General features: G+C 36.1%; 1 protein-coding gene across 3 annotated transcripts in view; it reads right to left on the bottom strand.

Annotated features, from left to right (window-relative positions):
• Positions 1 to 16,781, bottom strand: part of LOC122806319 (ligand-dependent nuclear receptor-interacting factor 1-like) — a 345,063-nt gene extending 328,282 nt beyond the window's left edge. The window contains exon 1 of one of the 3 annotated variants that reach the window (XM_044076637.1): positions 16,695 to 16,781. Coding sequence is in view for 1 of the 3 variants with exons in the window: in XM_044076635.1 (XP_043932570.1) it covers positions 15,569 to 15,630 (62 nt within the window). In the remaining 2 variants the exon portion in view is untranslated. Of the gene's footprint in view, positions 1 to 15,568; positions 16,219 to 16,694 lie in introns of those variants that run through there. The other 2 variants (XM_044076635.1, XM_044076636.1) reach the window with 2 other exon arrangements.
• Between the last annotated feature and the right edge of the window lie 5,595 nt (positions 16,782 to 22,376).

The raw sequence follows: 22,376 nt of genomic DNA, 5'->3' as shown, positions 1-22,376 counted from the left end.
TAAATTCTATTAAATACATGCCCTTACCAGCTTAGCTACACAAGTTCTGTTTATGCCATACCTATTAAGTACTGCATGCAACTATCAGACAACACTGTCCCTGGAATTCAATAATGCCTACACTAAGTGTACACAGTTCTGAATGAACAGACAACACAGGCATAAGTCACAACTTCTTCCTCCTAATTTCTATCTTTCTACTGATTTTCTTGCAGCTTTAAATACTGACAGGGATTCATAAAGGTTACCACAAAGTGTACACTATATTTACACTTACTGTAATCTTTCTGAGTGACTAGAAAGCACAACAATGTGGTAGAAATGTTCTTGAATACACATTGTATACACTTAGTGTAGGTGTTAATGAATTTGGCCACGTCTCTCCTTATCTAGTAAACATGAATTGTAGGTTTATTTTACTCTCATCAATCTCACAACTATTCATAGACTTACTCCAAAACTAAACTGACATAATTTTACATTCTTTTAAAAATTATATTTTTATTGACGCTTATTTCCAAACGATGTACGTCACAACTTACTTTATTCATTTTTTTATGCTATCTGTTCGCCAGAACCACAAAGCAAATAAGTCATTATGCTCACACACGGTTCTGGGAATGAATGGATAGTCTTTCACTTCACAGGTAACAAATGGACAGACTACATTGAAGAAGAGGAGCTTAAAACTAGCCCAGATGCTGAAGCACAAAAACAGCATCCACTCCTGGCATGCTTTAGAAAACAGACTAACACAAGAGTACTTTTAAAACTTGTGGAAAGAAAAAAAAATCTCTACCTTAGTACTGGATGCAGTTATCAACAACGTTATATCAAAAGCAGGTTTGACATGTTTGAAATATTGTTTTCTGAACTATAGCTCTATGCTCAACTCTGCAAGCTTAAAGACATTTAACTAAAGAAACTGAAACCTTCATCCTTAGCAGCTGACCAACTCTCCTACGAGTACCTCAAACTTTCAGCTGATGCCATAGCTCTGCCTTTCTCCATTCTGGTAAATAGGTCAACAGTGGAACAATATGCCCCAAAATTATGGAAAATTTCTTACATCACCCCTCTACATAAAGGAGGATCATCAGAATTAAACAAATTACAGACCCATAGCCATCCTTTCCTCTTGTGTCAAAGTTCTGGAAAAATGTATCCACACTCGTAACACCACCTGTTATCTCACAACTTTATCTATCCCTCCCAACACAGTTTCAGACCAAAACACATCACCACCACAGCCGTAATTAATTTCTGTAACACCATCAGCCAACTCAAAAATTCAAACTAGCAAGTATCATCAATCTTTCTAGACATGTCAAAAACACCGTCTCCCATCAGAAACACCTTAATACTTTTGCCTCACTAAACCTATCAAAGATTTCCCTCTCCTGGTTCCTAAGCTATCTTTCTGACAGACAACAAGCAGTACAATGGAAATCTGAACTCTCACCACTTCTGCCTGTCTCAGTCAGAGTCCCCCAAGGATCCATACTAGGGCTCCTTTCTTTTCACCATCTTCTCTAATGCTCTAGCCTCATCCACAACACATGCTAAAGTAGTACAGTATGTGGGCAATTCAACTTTAATCTGCTCAGTAGATACCTACCAGACCTCGAAATAGTAGCCCAACAAGCTTTTAATGATATCAAAACATACCTTGAGTAAATCATAACAAATCCTCAACCCCAAAAAGATGCAGTTAATGCGATTTACCAGCAGCAAATAATCACCTGCCACCCCTCCTTTCACCATTCTCTCAACAAACAACACAGTCATCCAACCAGTTGAGTATACAAAACTCCTCGGCGTAACTTTCGACAACAAACTCAAACTTGACCGACACATAGCCATCACAATTAAGAAAGTTCACGTTGAACTTGGCTAACTGTAGAGAAGCAAGCCATTCCTCAATGACAATACCAGACTAGCCATATCCAGAATATTGCTCCTCTCTATACTCCTTTATGCTTTCCCCCTCTTTACCAACTTAAAAAAATCAGATTTAATCAAACTGAAAACTTGTTACGACAAAAATAGTCTGCTTCGCAGCCAGCCTCCCCCACCAAACCCACTACTGCATTGCTCTACATAAATTAAATTGGCTCGACCTAACTAACCTTCTCCATCTCTACCAACTTAAATTCACATACAATATCATCTTCCATCTTTACAATTGCCCATCCCTCAAGGAACTTGTTGTTCCCTACTCATGCCCACGAAGTCTAAGATCTGCAGACAAAGAAAGTTAACAACATTCAAGGTGAAGTCCTATTCTCAAATCAAATAGCTATATTATGGAACTCTTTACCCCACACCCTCACAAACACACCTGAATCTACCAATTTCAAGCAACTACTATTTGAACATCTATCCAAAAACTGGCATTGCTCCTGTGCCAAACCTGACTGATAAGATATATATAACTCTCTCACCATACTGCCCACTCCTTACTTCATTTCTCCCTCTCCTCGGTGTTACTACTGCTCATAATAAACATAAAGGAAATCTCATTTGTACACAACTATTATTTAATATGTGCACAGTACTAACTGTATTACTCTCGCAGTGATCTTTACTGAAATGCTTGTGTGATTTTCTTTTTTGAACTTGTATCTACTAGAAAACAGTACTGACTACTACTTTGTATAGACTAACTGGATGATGTGTATTCTGCATCTTACTAAACAGTGGATATAAAAAGTGTACACAACCCTGTTAAAATGCCAGGTTTTTGTGATGTGGTATGAAACCACAATAAATCATTTCAAAACTTTTCCCACCTTTAACGTAACCTATAACCTGTACAATTCAATTGAAAAACAAGCAAATCTGTTTGGGGAAAAAATATAAAAAATAAAAAAATGTACAATAAGCTGGTTGCGTAAGTGTGCACACCCTTAAACTAATACTTTGTTGAAGCACCTTTTGCTTTAATTACAGCATTCAGTCTCCTTGGGTACACACCTGTCATCAATTAAAGAGAGTCTGGTTAACCCCAAATAAAGTTCAGCTGTCCTAGTAGGATTTTCCTGACATCAACTCAGTTGCCTGCTACAGCAAAAGCCATGGTTTGCAGAGAGCTTACAAAGTATCAAATGGATCTCATTGTTGAGAGGTATCAGTCAGGAGAAGGGTATAAAAAAAATTCCACAGCACTGGATATACCATGGAAGACAATGAAGAAGTCATCAAAAAGAAGAGAAAATATGGGACAACAGTGATGTTGAAAAGAAATGGACGTCTCCCCAAACTTGATGAAAAGACAAAATGAAAACTGGTCAGGGGAGGCTGCCAAGAGACCTACAGCAACACTGAAGGAGCCGCAGGAATTTCTGGCAAGTACTGGTTGTGTACTACATGTGACAACAATCTCTCATATTCTCCATATGTCTGGTCTATGGGGCAGGGTTGCAAGACGGAAGCCTTTTCTTACACAGGAAAACATCCAGGCCTAGCTAAAGTTTCCAAAACAATACATCGTCTCCCAAAAGCATGTGGGAAAATGTGTTAAGGTCTGATGAGACCAAGGTTGAACTTTTAGGCCACAATTCCAAAAAAGGTACGTTTGGTGCAAAAACAACACTTTGCATCACTAAAAGAACACCACCCCCATGGTGAGGCATGGTGGTGGCAGTATCATGCTTTGGGGTTGCTTTTCTTCAGCTGGAACTGGTGCTTTAGTCAAGGTGGAGGGAATTACAAACAGTTCCAAACACCAGTCACTTCTGGCCCAAACCCTTCAGGCATCTGCTAGAAAGATGAAGATCAAGAGGAATGTCACCTTTCAACACGACAATGAACCCAAGCATACATCCAAATCAACAAAAGAATGGCTTCACCAGAAGAAAATTAAAGTTTTGGAATGGCCCAGCCAGAGTCCAGACCTAAATCCAGTAGAAAATCTGTGGGGTGAACTGAAGAGGGCTGTGCACAAGGCATGCCCCCCACAATCTGACAGATTGGGAGCACTTTTGCACAGAAGAGTCGGCAAATATTGCCAAGTCAAGCTGTGCCATACTGATAGACTCCTACCCAAGAAGACTGACTGTTGAAGCACCTTTTGATTTAATTACAGAAAAGTATTAGTTTAAGGGTGTGCACACTTATGCAACCAGGTTATTGTACGTTTTTTATTTTTTCCCCTAACAGATCTGTTTGTTTTCCAATTGAATTGTACAGGTTATAGGTCACATTAAAGGTTGGAAAAGTTTTGAAAGGATTTATTGTGATCTCGTTTTTTTTTATATCACAAAAACCTGGCATTTTAACAGGGGTGTGTACACTTTTTATATCCACTGTATGCATAATACTGTACTATCTAATTATTGTATTTTTCTTATATTGCTGTGGAGCTTTTCTCCCCAGGCCTCGGCTGAAAATGGGCTTCTGGCCCAGTCGGACTTCCCCAGTAAACAAATGTAAAATAAATAAATATTTAAATAAACAAGTTAGAAGAGTAGGGGATTCTTGAAACTAATTTAAGATGAAAAAATCTGAGATTTACCACTTCTCCAAGTATTAACAATTTACTATGTTGGATAACATCTACATAGCTTTATTCTTGTATGCCTGACTACTGTGAACAACTGTCTATATCGTTTGTGTGACGATTTAATATTTTCTACTCCCCCAAATAGCTTTTAAATTCTGTATATACTTTCTCAGTAATCTATACAAACAGCTACTCTATTTATGAAACCTTGAAAAATGGAGAAGGTGTGCTGCACAGACCTCTACGCTTAGCTTGAGTTATTACTTTGCCCTAAAAAGAGGTAGTTACACGTTTTAACTCACTTAGTAATTTAGTTTAACTTACTTAGTAATTTAGGAATGCTACGATGCGAGGATCATTTACCCACCTCCCCCACAAGAGAAGTACCCAACTGCGGTTGCTAGTCAAAATGTTACATGCTAGAGCCTTCTGGAATCTAAATGTCCTGTCCAGATTGGCGTGCACACTGCTGTGACTGTTAAGTCATGCTAGAAATGGGCCACGGCTTAGTCCAGCTAGTTTCAGGAAGCAAGTTCTAAAACATTATGCAAAATACTCCTCCTATGCCCTATGTCAAGAATCCGCAGTGCAACCTGAAATATATCTATGACTCTTCAACAAGTACAGCCAGTCACACACTTACAAGGCAAACTCTGAGAATTAAGGAGCACTCTCAAATTAATCCGTAGTCAGGTGTATTACCTGATAACCATCAAAACCAAATCTTTTAGATATTGCAACATGAGAAACTTATGTGCAGAAATAACATCAGCTATTTCAAAGCAACTTCAAAACTGTACAAAATGCTTTCTAGTACAACAGGGGAACAATAACAAATGTGATATTAAAAGAAATTCTTGTTAAGACTGCATGTTATGTTAGTTATAAAATCTGAGGTTTATGAACATCTCTGCTCTGATGCCTAGAATTCCTATGCAGAGTCAAAACATTACATTTAAATTCTCTATTTCTACTGAGGGAGAATCCTTTGACTATATGTTTTTGAAGATATAACAGACAATAACTATTTCAATAAAAATCTATCAAAACAAAACCTGCATTTACAAAATGATCAATACACAACTTTCAATGTGTGAATAGGAAGGATGCAATAACAGAGATAGAAGAACAGACACCCCTACATCTGCAACTCCCCTGATAAATCTGCAATCGCAAACAGGGAACGTTTTCTGTATAATAAACCTGAATATGACAGTGCAATCGCAAACAGGGGACGTTTTCTGTATAATAAACCTGAATATGGCTTCATTTTAAGTTTGTCAAAACCCTAGTGTATAGATATAATATTCTGTAATCTAGCATCACTACATAAATACACAGAAGCCTCTTAACTACCACTGATGGGACTTTACTTTGTAGAGAACTGCACTGTGTGTGTGCGCATTAATCACTTTTCACTGTCCCTTCCATGGTAAAAATTATACACATATATTATTTATTCTCAGTTGCATTCAAGAAAACAAATGTTACAGGAGCAGTTCTCCATCAATAAATGAAGTATTTTCTAGAAATCTTCAAAATATATTCTGCAGTTATGAACATTTCATAAAACACACCCTGAGAATTTTTTAAATATCTGCTATGGTTCTGGAAATATCCTTAGCTATATTTTAAATCACGACTACTTTCTAGCTAGCTGTACCAAACATTTCAATGTTTTAGAGTTCATCATGTTCTCTAAAGTTACCAGTTAGACTCAACTGTATAAAAGAGACCGGGGTTCAGCAGCTGACTTTTTTTAACAATATTTTCTCTCTATCCTCAAAGGAATGAGCATTCTAAGATGGAAAAGGTCAAAGTCAAAAAATCTGCTGAGTGTTAGAAGAAAGATAAGAACCTTTGTATCCAACAATGATTAGCCTTTGTAACTTTATCACAAAGATAAACTGCGCATACAATTTCCTCAGCATAAACAGTCTGGACTGCTAAGAGAAATTCATATGATATAGCAGAAATAATCAAGACATACTACTGTGCAGTGTGAAACTTGGCTCTAGATGATTGTCACTGAAACTGGGAAAAAAGGGGTTGTGGATGGAGGGATACTACTGTGCAGTTAAACTGATAGAGAAATTCTTATTACAAAACAAAAGTTGAATAATAAAAGCAAAAAAAAAAGAAACAGAATGCTACCATGGAAGCAATTAGTACAAGAAGCTATAAAGCAATTAAGACATGAAACGTAACTGTTAAAAAATCCTAAGACTGCTACATGTGGTAAAAGCAAGACACGGTATCAAAACAGACCGGGATTTATCATGCACCATTTCCAATAATAAACTAAAAAATATCAACACAAGCAGAAAATGTTGACGGTAGGCAGACAAATATTAAGAAAAAGTGCAAAACAAGCAATTTATTGATGACACAAAGAGGTTTTATAGAGAATTCTGAAACAAAAGGAAAAGAAGCACCACAAAAACAGAAGAAATTGCTACAACAGCATACAAGCTTTTATGAAGACTCAGTTGAACAAAAAAAGGTTAAATGGACAGAAGAATTAAAATGAATAATAAGGGACTCTAATGTAGATGATATGAAATGGGATTAAATTAGCAGCCAGAGAAACTGTAACACAATTAAGAAAAGCTCCTAAATGGAAAAACTGAAATTCAAATGGAGTACCTAACTTCTCGCTACAGGTGTTAACATTTTTACATAAAGATTTAGCCCAGAGTAGGAACTGCTTATATGCACATCCCGAACAGACACAAACCTGGTTAACAGCAGCAAAAATAATATTCCTCCTTATGAGTGAACCTGCAAGCTCAACAACTTGCCTTCAGACAATATATAAATCATATACTGGAATTGCTAGATAGTTTATAGCCATCTAAGAAATAAAATAATTGAAACACAGCACAAAGATAATAAAAGAAAGTATTGACAGAAAAAAAGGAGCATCTGTTATTATACAAAGTCATAACCGAGAGTTTTAAAGAGAGGAAGAAAAAATATATAGCAAGGATAGAGCACAAAAAAGCCTTTGACAGCATCCCACATTAATGGGATAATGGATTGCCTGCAGATGTACAAAATACACCCTACAGTGTTCAATTACATTGTAACTATGAAAGAGTGACCACTCTGCAGCTGGCCATAACACAGGGCAAATCTGTATACCAGGGACATTTTTCAAACAGGGATACTCCAGGGTGATTCTTCATCACCACTGCTACTTTGTCTTCCCTTATTAAGCTGCTTACTTAATACACACGATTAAACCTTGTTTTAAAAATCTCATCTACGTTTTGTGGATGCTTTAAAATCGAGCATTTCATAAGAAGAGGAAAAAGATCTGAAAACATGACTATAAATCTTTAAAACTTTCTCAGATGATGTAAGAATGACATTTGGTTTAGACAAATATGGAAGAGCAATGTTTATAAAAGGAATGTTGCATCACCAAGAAAATATCAACTCAAGACAAGAATGTGATATAAAGCAGGAGGAAATTTATAAATATTTAAGAATAGCTGAAGGGTTGGCAATAAAACGTGAACAAATAAGTAAAGAATACATCAGAAAACTATAAAGTCAATACTGAAAAATACATTCAGAAGACTATAAAGTTAATACTGAAAAACACCTTGATATCTACGAGTACAAGTCCAAGCTGCAAATACATTTTTTTGTTCTTGTTCTTAAAATATTGGTGTGACTGACTGGCCTGAAAAAACACTGAATCAATCAGTCAGATAAGAAAACAAAAAAAAGGTTAATGCTTATCAAACAAAAAAAACACTGCATACCAAATTTATGCATCCCTCGCTGTGAAGGACGTATGGGCCTCCTCAAAATGGACATGTCTAAATCTGCGATCAGGGGACTGCATACATATTTCCTGATCTTATCAGATCCAATCATAATGAAAGTTTTAAAGCAGCATTGAAGAGAAAAAGTCTAAGATAATGCGTTTGCTTAGTCAGCCGAAGCATTTCAAAACAAAGGAGAGTGGAAATCAAACCAGAGAAAGACAAACATCAAAACAGCAACTGAAACTGCAAAAATAAAGAAAAAGAAATAATATAAAGAGAAGGACCAGAAAAAAAAAGTCCACAAATATAGAAGGAAGTATACACATCTTCTGGAACAACCTAATGTTGACCAAAATTTCATGCAAGAATGGCTAAAGAGAGGTGAACTGAAACCAAACAACAAAATGCTAATAATGACAGCCCAAGACCGTAAGCTATGTTCATAGGTAGGTACTAGGCTATCGGCCAAAGGGCCTAATTAAGCCTAGCCAACAAGGTTCCCTGGCTTTTGCCACCTAAGAAAGTTAATTTCCTGTGCCCCTGTTGAGCAGAACCACAGAAGTGATTCCTGTGGTTAATTTCCTATTTTCCATCCACTCATCAAGATTTTTTGCGAACACTGCTAATGAGGAACTCTGCTATAGGTTCATAGGTAGATACTAGGCTAAATGTTTACAAAGTCTACATAAAAAATGGCAGAAACAGACAAATGTAGGTTCAATAAAACAGAACAGGAAACAGTTGCACATCTTGTTACAAGGTATGATATGCTCAAGGCACAATAATGTGCCAAGACTGCTGCATTGGGGATTGTGCAAACACTACAATACAGAAGTAGCGGAGAAGCACTGGAAACAGGAAACACAAAGCACTATAGAGAATGATGAAGTTTATATCACACAGGATAACCCACTGCCAAGAGTTACAGAAGCAAAAAAAAATAGACAAAGCGGCACTGATAATTATCACACCCAGTGATTACTGCATCATACCTACAGAGAGAGACAAAGTCATAAAATACCAGGATTTCAAGCAGAAATAATAGCAATATGTAAGAAAGATGCACAGACAATTTCAGTATTAGTAGGAGCAAAAGAGCTAATAAAATGGAATTTAATGTCATTATTTAAAGATGCTACCTATACATGTAACATTAAATGAATTACATAAGGAGGAAAGTCATATGTGCATTCCAGGTGCTGAGAAAAACACTCCTGGCTAAAATCAAAGACGGAAAAATTCTAATTTTGTGAACTCTGACTGTACCCTGATTTAGGAATGGGAGCCCTTCCTGTCATGCTATTAGAAACCCAAAAAACTTAGGAAAAATTAAACTTAGAAATAACATGAACACTCCTGCAAAACACTAGAGAAACAAAACAGCTCCCAATACTAGGTCTTTGTTAAACTGTATGGTTTAGAACCATGGACAAGGTCTGCTTTCCCAACCAACCACAACACCTGCCTTCTCTCACACAATGGTATAGAGACACAGACTCAAGTCTTCCTGTATAAACAGCCACCCACTATCCATCCCTGAGCTACACTGCTTTAAGCATCTCTTTAAGCCAATCATTCTATGTGCAAATCAATCACGTGTCTCTACTGACAGCAAATGTAACACCACCTCACTGAATAATAAACAATCTTGTGTTAACTATTTGGACATTGGCATGTCTGTTGACTTGAATAATGCTGAGGCATGGACAAGTTCTGCCTCTTGCTCACCTCAGCCACCCTCTCCCACTCTCACACCTAGGTGTAGAGGCAGACACAGGTTCTACCCTCCTGCCAGCCCCATTTGTCCTCCTGTCCTAAGCTATGCTGCAGTATGTATCACCATAAGCCACTTCTACTCAGTGACCATCACCAAGTATCAGCTGATAGCCAAATATAACATGGCATGACAAGTATCACACAACCACCCTCCCGTAAAAGTGGAGTAAGTTTTCAAAAGTAATGTGTGCTTAGTAATCAACATGTTTTAAAGTTATACGACAAACCCAGTTTTATACTAACAAAAATCATCTGTAAAACAAAATGACAAAAATAAGAGAGAGAGAGATTTTTACGTAGCCCTAACATAACTTGGCTAACTTTATTTTTTTTTAAATATAAATGTTGTTAATTTGTTTTGTAGGAGCCATCTGGTCCTTCAAAGGTGTGGCTTTTTCCTCACACTCACCCATCCTGCTATAAAAGCAGTCAGTATTTTCAAAAAATTGTGCCTAGTTGCTAACAAACACTACTTACATTTAGAGAACAAACCTGTTTTCTTGTCTAAATAGATATGTTAAAAAGACAAACAGAAGAATAGAGCATACTGGACTTTTTAATTAGGTTTACCAGTTAAGAGTATATTAGATTTCTTACTGTATTTTTTTCACTCCACTTTTCCTCTGGAGTGTTCTCTTCTGAATCATATTACATTTCAATACTAATACACAGAGCAAGGAGGAGATATATGGTCTCTAGTCCCCTCTAAGATGGCCATTCAGCATCTAAATCAACAGGCAGAGAAAGGCACAACCCTGGTCAAGCCCCCTCAGCCCTCCAATCAGAAAGTCCATGCACCCCCCTCTCTGCCTGTCTCTTTTCAGCTAGACTTGTACAAACATAACAGCACTTGCTTTGAAAAATGTTACATTGTATACAGCAGAGTTCATCTGTCCCTAAATAAAGGAATGAAGATTTTCTACTAAAATTGAGTGGTCTTTGGGGTCTTTTTTTATTATTATTATTATTTTTATTGTTAAAACAGGTTAAAGTTTTGACTAATGCACTAATAGTAGACACTTTTGCTCATTCTCCTCTGATTTCTGGCTACAAATTTCCAAGCTAGACTGATATGTTCCTTGACAGAGACAAGTGGAAGTTTAAAAGTGCTAACATGATTTTTTCATCAAAAATTCTTTACATTTCAAAGGTAGTGTACAAAATGCCAAACATTTCCAAAGCATTATGAAAGGTGTCTGGCAGCTCCTTTTGCTTGTGGAAAAGCTCTACCACAGCTTTTCCTACAATCATCAACCTCAGTGAAATGATGGTCATGAAAGTGTGAAGTTCATCCATACACTTTAATGTAGATTTATTTGGGCCATGGCTTAGTAAAACAATTATGGAAAAAAAGACCCAAACAGATACCAAATTACAGCAACACAGCTGCATTCTCTCTCTTAACTCACTAAATGCCACAATGCACCTATGATCATGACCAAATCACTAACTATTCCACTGTTAAAATATGTGACTTGTACTGTTAAACATTAATGCCATGTCTTCATATGACAGCACTTATTCATTAAGTTAATCAAATTTAGATGTCATAAAAAATGAAAGCCCAGCTGACAGAGATATTTTTAATCAGTATACCACAAGCTAAATTATGCAAAGACAGTGAAAGGCCAGAAGTAATGTAAAGTAAAATAAAGTTTGTTATAACAAGTAGCCAGCAGGCAAGCATACTTTTAGCTCAGTTATAGCATGCCCATAATCCAAAAAGTTCTAGAGCTTCATCAGTTAACCAGTGTGTGACAGACCATGCACACCTCCTCCTCTGGACAAGCAAACACAGCAAGTCTACCGCTAGTCTAGTAGTTTGACACTTTGAGGGATCAGCAAGCTGATGTGCACCCTGCCGTACAGCTCTCACCACTTGGAAAATTAGATAAGACAAGACAGTTTCCCCTGGCAGAAGCAGCTAGGATGTATGGTTCTTTGCCAACAGAAGGACAGTCAGCTCCTGCCATTAACGAGCAAATGGGCCAAATGTAGACAAGAAGTGGAGCCATCAGGCAAGACTCCTCACACATGAGGAGAAGGAGTTAAAAATATTTTTATACTATCAAACACAAACTGCTATTTGACCACCTCACTACATATGGGTTATTCAAAACTATTTTTTGTGTTTTGGCAGTCATCATAAAGGTAAAGCTGTACAGCAATAGCTTCTCTTCCTAACTGCCTTCTGTTCTTGCACCACCACAAGGCATTATCCATGGTACTAATATTTTTTTCTGTAGACCACAGTAACTTTTTAAGCTACAGTTAAATCTTTCCATACACAGTTCGACAATGAAGGAACAGATCAGTTTCCCTAATAGCAATACTCAAAAACAGTTCAACTCAGAAGCTTTTCAGGAAACAAGTCAAAAAATAACATTACTTGTTAAGAAAAGTCATATACCTGGCAGTACAAATCAATCATGTGACTCTTTAAGACCACTTTCACACAACCAATCTGCAGCCATAGAGGCCAACTCCACCAAACTCTTAAGTTCTCTAACAATAAATGTGATAATTACCTTTTGTTGTAACCAAAAACTAAACAAAAATTGGGACAAATGCCCAAAGACCAGGAATTCTTGTCACAGGTTCATCTACATGCTGCTAATATACATTTCATCTCTATAAACTACTACATTTGGCCAAAACACTTAATCTTCAGGTTACAGTAAGCTAAACAAATGCTACAATCAAGTTGTTTCACTTGTTGCAGGCCATAATTTCAGAACCCACCTTTGCTCCTCTTTCTTAAGATTTTAGAATGGCTTAAATGCGAATATCTTCTATTCTTGTGTTTGACCATAATCCTAATGCAAATCCAGCACTCTTAGGAGGTATCACACATCTGAAAGCCCAAATATAATTTTGTTGGTGTCAGTTCTCTGTAAATCATAAAATAGTCTATCACCTGTCTACACACAGATCCCAGAGAAACTGGTCAAGAACAAGTTTAAAAAATTATCTTCTCACACAACTAACCAACAACTATGAAGTCACTTGAATTTTTTGGTAATATCAACCTATTTTACAGACCATGTCGCCTCACAGTAAGACGCTGTCCAGTTTGATTCTCAGCTGAGTGGAGACATGCGTGAATGGGCGTACCTTCGTTGAAGGTTGTGCGTCAGGCCTGGCAAGCCGGTACGTAAAAATCAACTGCCAATCATTAGTGGACCAGAGTTCCGATGTGGCGACCCCTAACCGGGAAAAGCCGACACACACAAACAAAGCTGCCTATGTACCTTTTTCTCTGGATATTCAGCTGGCTGAAATTCAGACATCTGTCATATACTAATCTGAAGTCTGACCATAATCCCTTACATAATCTTATCATTCTTAGGGGATATCCACAGATGCCATCAAGAACTATAAGCAGACATCATCATCCTCAAATCCACCATGAAACTCAAAAATCACCTTAGTGGTGCCAATTCCCTTGTTTACAGTAACAAACTATGGAAGAGTTTGTCACCTGTCTTTTACACAAACCCAGAGAAACTGATCTGGTATATTAAGTTAAAAAAATTACTTTACCATACAGTAAATCTGCAGCCATGACATTACTAGGATACTTGATTAGCTGACTATATTTTGCTAATGTTACTTTTGCTAATATCAATATATTTTGCAGGAAAACTAGACATAATGGCTACAGATTCTCTTGATTTTTTGCAATTAAACTTCCCTATCTTGTTTCTCTTTACAATGCCAAAATAAATGCTGTATGCTGCTAACAACTAGACGTAACTACAAATTATTTTCAAATAATTTCCAATTAATTCTCGATATATTATACTTACAATATAACACACACGCATATATATATATATATATATATATACATATACACACACACACACATATATACACACACCTACATATGTACATACACAAATACATTACATACAAATATTCCTTTTTATTTCTCAATATTCAAGAAGTGTGTCTTAATTCTACATACAAGGAATTTAACACATTTTGTCCACATTTCTTAACTACAAGTGAGCCCCTCCGTTTCTCCCTATTGCAAATATCTTTTACTACTTATAACCAACTAAATTTTAATATATTTAATGTACAAATCCATTCATAACTGTAGCCTGATTCTAGAAAGTTTTCATAACACCACAGGTTCAAATTTTCATGGGCAAGTACTAGGTAACCATTCTGCAGAACATTATAAGCCTAGATGATAACCCAAATTCAAAAGTTTCCCATAGCCTCAAGAAGGGCAGTGCAAGACAGAAAAGGGAAAAATTTGAGCCTGCCCCTCCAATTATCTAGGATTATCATGAAGGCGGTGAGGGTGCTGCTCTGCTTGACATGCAGTTTAAGTTTGCTCTAGAGGTGGGTATATAGATTTAAACACAAATTTACCATACCAAAGTGACTTACTTATTTGATATCTACTTTGAGTACTTTATTAATAGTCACCCAATATGCATCTCAAGAATGTTAAAATATTTGGCACTATTGTAAACTAGAATTAGAGTGTTTAGTATTTTTCAGTTATTCCTTATTAAAAAGGTGTTCATTATCATGAAGTAGGTTACAAACAATTACTTCCCCATAAATATTATTGCTTTCAAGAAATCAAAAAGCAAATCTGGATTTGAGAATATGACTTCTATGCAACACTACTGAAAGTAGTGGCGACTGTTTATATTAGAATACACTATCGTTGTTCGCACGGGTGTGGGTGGCGCCAACTTAACTGACATTCTGATGCGGCTGTCTGTTAAGCGTGGTGGTTGTTTTTAAACATTATTTTTATTCTGTGAAGACTAAACAGTTGAAGAAGGTGTGAAACTCTAATATTTGGCATTACTGGCTTAATGAGAGTGAAAGACTACACACATCCAGCAAGAGGGCTACTGCCCCCTGCTATACACATTTTCACTACCTGGTGGTCCCATGGAGTGCGGGGTGCAGGACAAACCCCCCCCCCCCCCCCGACAATATGCTATCCTTTTAATCTGTCTCATCTCATTAAGAACACAATACTCTTATATTTTTAATCTCGCTCATCTCATTAAGAACAGCTTAAAATAATAAAATTATAAGTACAATGTCCACCCACATCACACCTGGGGGGGGGCTTGCTACTGCACACTCTACTGTATTCTAATCTAGACAATCACCAAAGTAGCAATACATGAGCATGTAATGTCAATCATGTTTTGAGAGGCTGTCAACTAATCAAGACACCCAAACCTGTGTTTAATATGGGAAATCAGCAATCTGCTACTTCACTTACCACAGTTTCTAAAAAAAATTATCACATTTCTGAAATAAGACTATGGTCATAATATAAAAATATATGTTTACAAAACAAATGCATAAATATTAAAACCATTCTTTACTAAACATCAGCATCAAAGCCATCAACTCAACCACCATAAAGTCAAAGATCAGTAAACACAGAATTTGGCACTGTCTCCAAATATTGTGCCCTATAAATGCCCCAGTCACAAAGAACAGCCCAGTTTAATAAACTTACCAAGTGGATGCATCAGAATTCCGATTATCACTTTTTACAACAAACTGTTGCTGATTATTCATTTTAAAAGCTGATGATAATAATTTCCAACTGACAATTCAACTGTAAACAAAAATTAACTGCAAGAGAATCTGGGAATACAAGGCAAATTCTTTTACAGTCAAAGATAAGTACGACGCAATGTAATCACGACTGCAAAACCTGCTTTGATCAACAATGATGATACGCTTGCACCATAAATGACGTCTAGCGGTGGTGCTCAGTTACTACATTGCATACAACCATTCTTACACGAGTAATCAAAATTTGCTGAAAAAGATCAATGTAACCTCACTGGTTGCTGAGAGATTTCTTCAAATGAATAACTGCAGCTTTTGGAGGGGGATGGGATCAATAGATATACCTTTGCATTTAACTATGTATCTAATGCACGGTTTAAAGACATACTATCGGCACAAGTCAAACATAAACAAAATATTTTGAATTTTAAAATCTGGAATCGTCCCAAACACCTTAACAGCGGCGCTATAAATATACATGATCCATATCGTTTCACAAAGATCGTATGACCAAGTAATAACCCCGCCCATTTTCGGATTGGCTAAAAAAGACTCCTCCAATGATTTTAGACCAAATTCCGGTTCTTTCCCAATTTCTTCCGGTATTTAAAGGCGTGGAAATTTCGAAATCTTTAAGTACGCAGGCTTTGGATTTATATACTTCCGGTGCAGTGGTTCGGATACTTCCGGTTTATTATTATTTATAATTAGTGTACATAAAATATGCTTAATTGGGCACTTGTGTGTTGCAAGAAAAATAATCTTCTCCTTGCCCCGTGTTTTATGCTCTTAAACAGAAAACACTGCAAGTGTTATAATAATAATAATAATAATACAAGCCACATTGATTGGGGTTAGTATATAGTGAGTGATGTATATAATACATTACAATACACTAGGATAGCATAGGGAGATAATCACAAGTATAACATGGACAAATTTATCTCCATGACAAGCATATAGGAAATCCCAGCAAGAAATGCAACAAACTATTACTGTAAACTTAACACACTTCCACAAGTTAAAGAGCATAAACCCCTGTTAAAAGAACGTATTTGTAATATCACCTTTTCGGCGTCAATATTTTTAGTATTATCTATTTTTGTCTAAAATATTCACTAAAATGAAGACGAAACAAGAACAAACTGTTGAAATCCCGTGATATTCTGTTCACTACTTCGTGAACATGTGTTTTGTTTCCTGTTACGTAATTTCCGTCTGAATCTGAAATGCGTGTTATTTAAACTTGCGGATACTTTCTTATGGTAGTTAATAAACTGACATTATTAACACAACAAACTTACGGGTTTTTTTGTTTGTTTGTTTTTTTACTTTTTGCTGTTACCGGTATTATTAACCTGCTTTATATATATATATATATATATATATATATATATATACATACATATATATATTTATACATACATAAATATATATATATATATATATATATATATATACACACACACGTTTGAAATGAAAGCGAAATTCCTATTTTTTTTCTTCTTTTATAGAAAAAAGGATGATATGAAAGAAGGAAGAGGAAATGCGTACTCCACCAAACCATGAACAAGATATATAATTAACTAGCGTTGTTACATCATTAGCTGGTTTAAATTTTGTACTTTAGTGTTACCACCTGTCCCTCTGGACAGTAGTGTCCCGTGGGAAAAAATGAAAATGTCCTGAGATTTTATGGCAAAACATATTTCGTAAGTTTTAATAGTTGCATAAAACAGTTATTTTTTTCATATGAAACGCCTACATGTTGTATGAGCATAAACAAGTCAAATGCCACGAGATTAAAGGTTTATTTTGGCAAAAATGTTAATCTCTTTCCTTTGCATTAATCACGGGTATATTTCGTCCTGCAAAATATCACATTTCTTCAAACAAATGTACCACTTTGGGTATTTGAAAAGGTGATGACAACCTTACATAAATTAATTCAGGAAACCCGGATGTTGATGACAAGCTCGTGTTACATCCAAACACAAAGCAATCCGTCACCTGCTATGAACCAATGGAGAAACAGTTTGACATTGGTTTAATCGACAATGTCTTACCAGTCAACATGTCAGGTGTATACAACATCATTAATACTATTGTTTAAAGTATTATACTTATTTTGTGTGTTTTTAATTCTTTATTCTGACATCTACTGGGGGGGGGGGGTGTCAATACTTTAAATTGTTTGTATGGGATGCCTTTTTGCATGTCTGTCAGTCTCGCGGTACAGCTCAGAATTGTTCTCCGTCATTTGTGTTTCCATTTGTAATATTTGCCTCACTGTAAACTAGAATGGGATAACGCCGGGTGGAAGATTACGAAGTCATTACTGCTTCCAGCTGTGCTTAGTTTTACCATAGGTCTGTGCAAAACCTGTCGGATTTCAGATGCATCACAGTTTAGTAATCACAAAAGATCGTAAAGCAGAGCTGTGAACTAATCACGGAGAAATTTCAACAGCATCACATAACAATCAGGGACACTTTTAAAGTATTAGTACAGTTAACTTGATGCGTTGACAGAATAAAGGAGTGTTGATTGATATAAAATGTCTAAAGTAAAACAGTCTGTAACTCCAGTTATTGGCATTATGAAGTGTAATTCGTCGCCAGTTTTAGGAGGGATTAAAAGGGTCAGAGGTAAAATTTGAGTCAAAATCAGGGAGGGTTGAGAGGTACGTACCTTGTAGCTATAAAAGGGATTAGACGAGAATGTGGATAAAATGCGATTTACGAGTCAGAAATAAATAATTAATTTTATGTCATTTCTGTGGCATATTAACACAGTCCACTCGTGCTTTGGCATCTCTCTAAGTTATACCATTTTAACAAATACACATTGCATAGTACCTGCCGCTTAGTTATGCAGCTTTCTCACAGGGAAAAAAAGACATCTGTTTATCGTTAAAAAAGAAATACCTTCCAAATGGAAACACGCAAAAATTGCCAATAATTTATGAGTGTGTGTGTATAGTACACATATGGACGCCATTAATGAGCATTTTCTTGTCTTGTCAAAAATAAAGAGAGCGCAAAGGCGCATTCCCTGCTACATTACACAAATGTTATTACCTTACTATGTACATAACATCTATAGTATACAATGCATATACAAGTACGGTATATATTTATGAGCGTGTATACGTTTATATACACGTGCAAATATATTTACATATTTTATAAACAACGTATGCACGCACAAGTATGTATATATATATATATATATATATATATGTGTGTGTGTATGTATGTATACACACAGACATATGTATAATTGTTTCATAAAATATCTAACACCCAAAAAAAGAGATTGTAAAAAAAAGAGGTCATTTTTAGAGTAGATTTAAAATTATTGAAAATATGCAAAAGTAAGTTTATTTTTTTTTTACAGGGGACAAGCCCCCTCCTCCTCCATACCCCGGTATTTGTATATAGCGACACCAACATGATACAACAGCTGGATAAGATCACATTTTCTTATCCTGCTACAACATAATCTCAACAAAATACTGAATATATATATATATATATATATATATATATATATATATATATATATATATATATATCCCAGCATCAGTGTTACCTCTAGTGAATCCTACCTTCACATTACGGAGACAGTCTTTTAGTTTTATTATCAGACTTTCCAATGAGCGGTCTATGTTTATTTTATGCATTGAGTGATTTGATCTTTTTACAGTTCATGGAATTCTCTTCAAGATTTCTCCAGCTTCACATTTCAAAAACATTGATTTTCTGCCGCACAAATTTATTTATAGACTAGTTCCCACAGCCATATATTATTATAAGAAAAACATTAGCTTTGAGTATAGGGACATTTGTTTGAAAATGTGATGATGTTTTTACTCTTTAAAATATTTTATCCCATTTTGTCATAACTTTCCTTTCAAGAATAAAGTGCTTTTTAAAATTGTGCCCACAGTCACCATCTGCAGAGATCTTTGTGCCCAGGAAAATAACATCTATCACTTTCCCACCTTCTTCCTCATCTGTGTGTGAGAAATTTATGGACTTTTTATATTGAGCAACAAGCCATCTTTCTTACTGTCTGCTTTTACCTTCATCAACAGGCTTTTCAACTTTTCCTCACTTTCATCTCAGAATGTTATCGTGTGCATTTTTAGGTTATTAGTTTTCTACTGGCAATTTTAATTTCAGCATTTTATTTGTCAAGCCCAGCATTTCATATGATATATTCAACATATAAATAAAAGCATAAGAACAGACTAAGCAAGAGATCACAGGGACCATAAGATGCTTATCCATATACACCTTTGAGTAGAAGAACTTAAAAGTTTTGCCATGCTTTTCAAGTACTTATAGTAGAATGACATTAAATTGCCTTGTTGCCCTGCTTTCCCAGTCTTGAACCAGTACATTATTCCATATTCAATTCTAACTGTTGCCTCTTGTTCAGCATATAGATTCCCCAGAAGGCAAATAAGATGATCTAATATTCCAGTTTCTCTAAGAACTTGCCAGAGTTTATGATCCACATAGTCAAAGGCTTTAGACTAGTCAGTAAAGCAAAAGTTTTTTTTTTGGTATTTCCATTCTTTCTTTGTTTTCTAGCAGATGACAATTTGATCTTTGGTGCCTCTGCCCTTTCTAAAAACAGCTTTGGTATCTGTAAGTTTTTTGTCCATATACTACTGGAGTCCACCTTATAAAATCTTAAGCATTGCTTTGGTAGCACGTGAAATGAGTGCATTTGAGAATTTAAGTACTCTATATTTGACCGTGTTTTTGGATTGGAATGTAAACTGATTTTTTTTCAATCCAATAGTCAATCCTGGGTTTTCCAGATTTGCTGGCAAATTTCAAGCAGTGCTGTAACATCATCATTTTGCATGGTTTTATGTTTTTTTTTGGAATTCCTTCACTTCCTGCAGTCTTATTAGCAGAGCATTCTGGAATCCATTTAACTTCATTGTCCAAGATATCTGGCTCTGTATCATTGAATGGTTACAGTTCCCTTGGCTGAACACATATTTAGTCGACAGACTGAATGAAATGTAGTGCCATTTGTGCAAACAACAATTTCAGTAAATGTGTAATTGATCAATCTACAGTTTGATCGACTAAGACAAGTGTGGTTTTGTTGGGGTTAGGAATTTGTATTGTGTGTGTTAGGGTTAGAGTAGGGGTTAGGTAAGGGGATAGATTTAGGGCCAGATAGGGGGGATATATTTAGTGTATGTATGCGTATTTGCATATAAGGGTCAGGCAAGGGGATAGATTTACTGTAATGCAAATGCATGTGGGTTAGAGTTACAGTGAGGGTCTGATAGGGGATAGATTAGTGTGTGTGTGTGTGTGTGTGTGTGTGTGTGTGTGTGTGTGTGTGTGTGTGTGTGTGTGTGTGTGTATTAGGGTTAGAGTAAGGGTTAGGTAATGGGAATAGATTTAGTGGATGTTTGAATATGTGTTGCAAGTGCGGTGAGTGTCTGAGGTGTCTTGTATAGTGGTAGTGTTACAGAATTTTTTTTAAGGAAAGGTGCATAGTTAGGGGGCAAGATTAAGATTAGCAGACATTACTAAGGTGGAGCAGGGGTCACCCTCCTCCCCCCTGCTCCACCTTACTAATGCCGCTAACCCTAACCATGCATCTAACCTTGTCACTTATCTTGAAAAAAACACTTTTTGTAACACTACCAATATTTAGACAAATTTGAGCTGAATTTTCACTTGGTTGTGGTTAACACATGAGAAAAGGAAATCTGTTTCCTTTATTGATGTACTGTGTGTTGGTTAAGTGTGCTGTTGATATTAGGAATGATCAGCATGTTTTGTTTGATGTTTTTTTTAAGTCAATCTTTTAACAGGTTGACCATTCATGATATAATCCAGAAAACATACCATCATATCTATCAGTGATGTTTAAGTCTTTTTGTAGTTCTTCTGTATGTTCTTGAGATCTGTTCTTAATATTGTCTGCTAAGTCCCACTAATCTTTGTCTTTTATCATACCCATTTTCACCTAGAAGTTTCCTTGAATATTTCCAGTCTTCTTGAATGAATCTTTTAAGTTTCCCATTCTGTCATTTATTTGCACTGCTCATTTAAATATGCCTACTTACCTCTGCTCACTATTCTCTGGAACTCTGCATTCTGTTTGACATATTGTTTCTCTGTCCTCATTGTCTTTTGCTCTTCATTCATTGTTCACTTCTACAACCTCCACATGCAGCCATTTTGCCTTCATTATTTTGTATCTATTTGGAGCATTTTGTTACCACCTCCTGGACGGTATCACAAACTTCACTACATTGTTCTTCAGGCACTCTATCAGTTAGGTCTAATCCCCTAAATATGTTCTTCATTATAACTGTTTATTCAGTTGAAATGCTGTTGAGCTGATATCTAGCTAATGCTTAGCATTATTGTCTCTGACTTCTTAATTGGTGGACTTTTTTGCAAAGTCTGCATGTTCTCCATGCATCAACATGTATTTTCATATGGTGCTCCAGTTTTCTCCCATACGTCAAAGAAACACTGTAGGTGAATTGACATTCTGTCAGTGCCCATAGCTGTATGTGCTGTTTTTAAGTGAGTGTGTGCGTGAGTTCGTGCATGCATGCATTTTGTGATGGGTTGGCAGACTGTTTTGTGTGCCTTGCACCCACTGAGTTATGTGAATGGCTTTAGTGCTTTGTGACCTGAATTGACTAAAGATGGTTATCTGAATATCTGCTCATTGCAGGGAGATCCTTGAAAAGG

This window comes from Protopterus annectens, chromosome 7.part0, assembly GCF_019279795.1.
Source record: "Protopterus annectens isolate FY-2018-M chromosome 7.part0, PAN1.0, whole genome shotgun sequence".
Classification (NCBI taxonomy): domain Eukaryota; kingdom Metazoa; phylum Chordata; order Ceratodontiformes; family Protopteridae; genus Protopterus; species Protopterus annectens.
The sequence above is the reverse complement of the archived record's forward strand: the minus strand, read 5'-3'. Positions and strand labels throughout refer to the sequence as shown.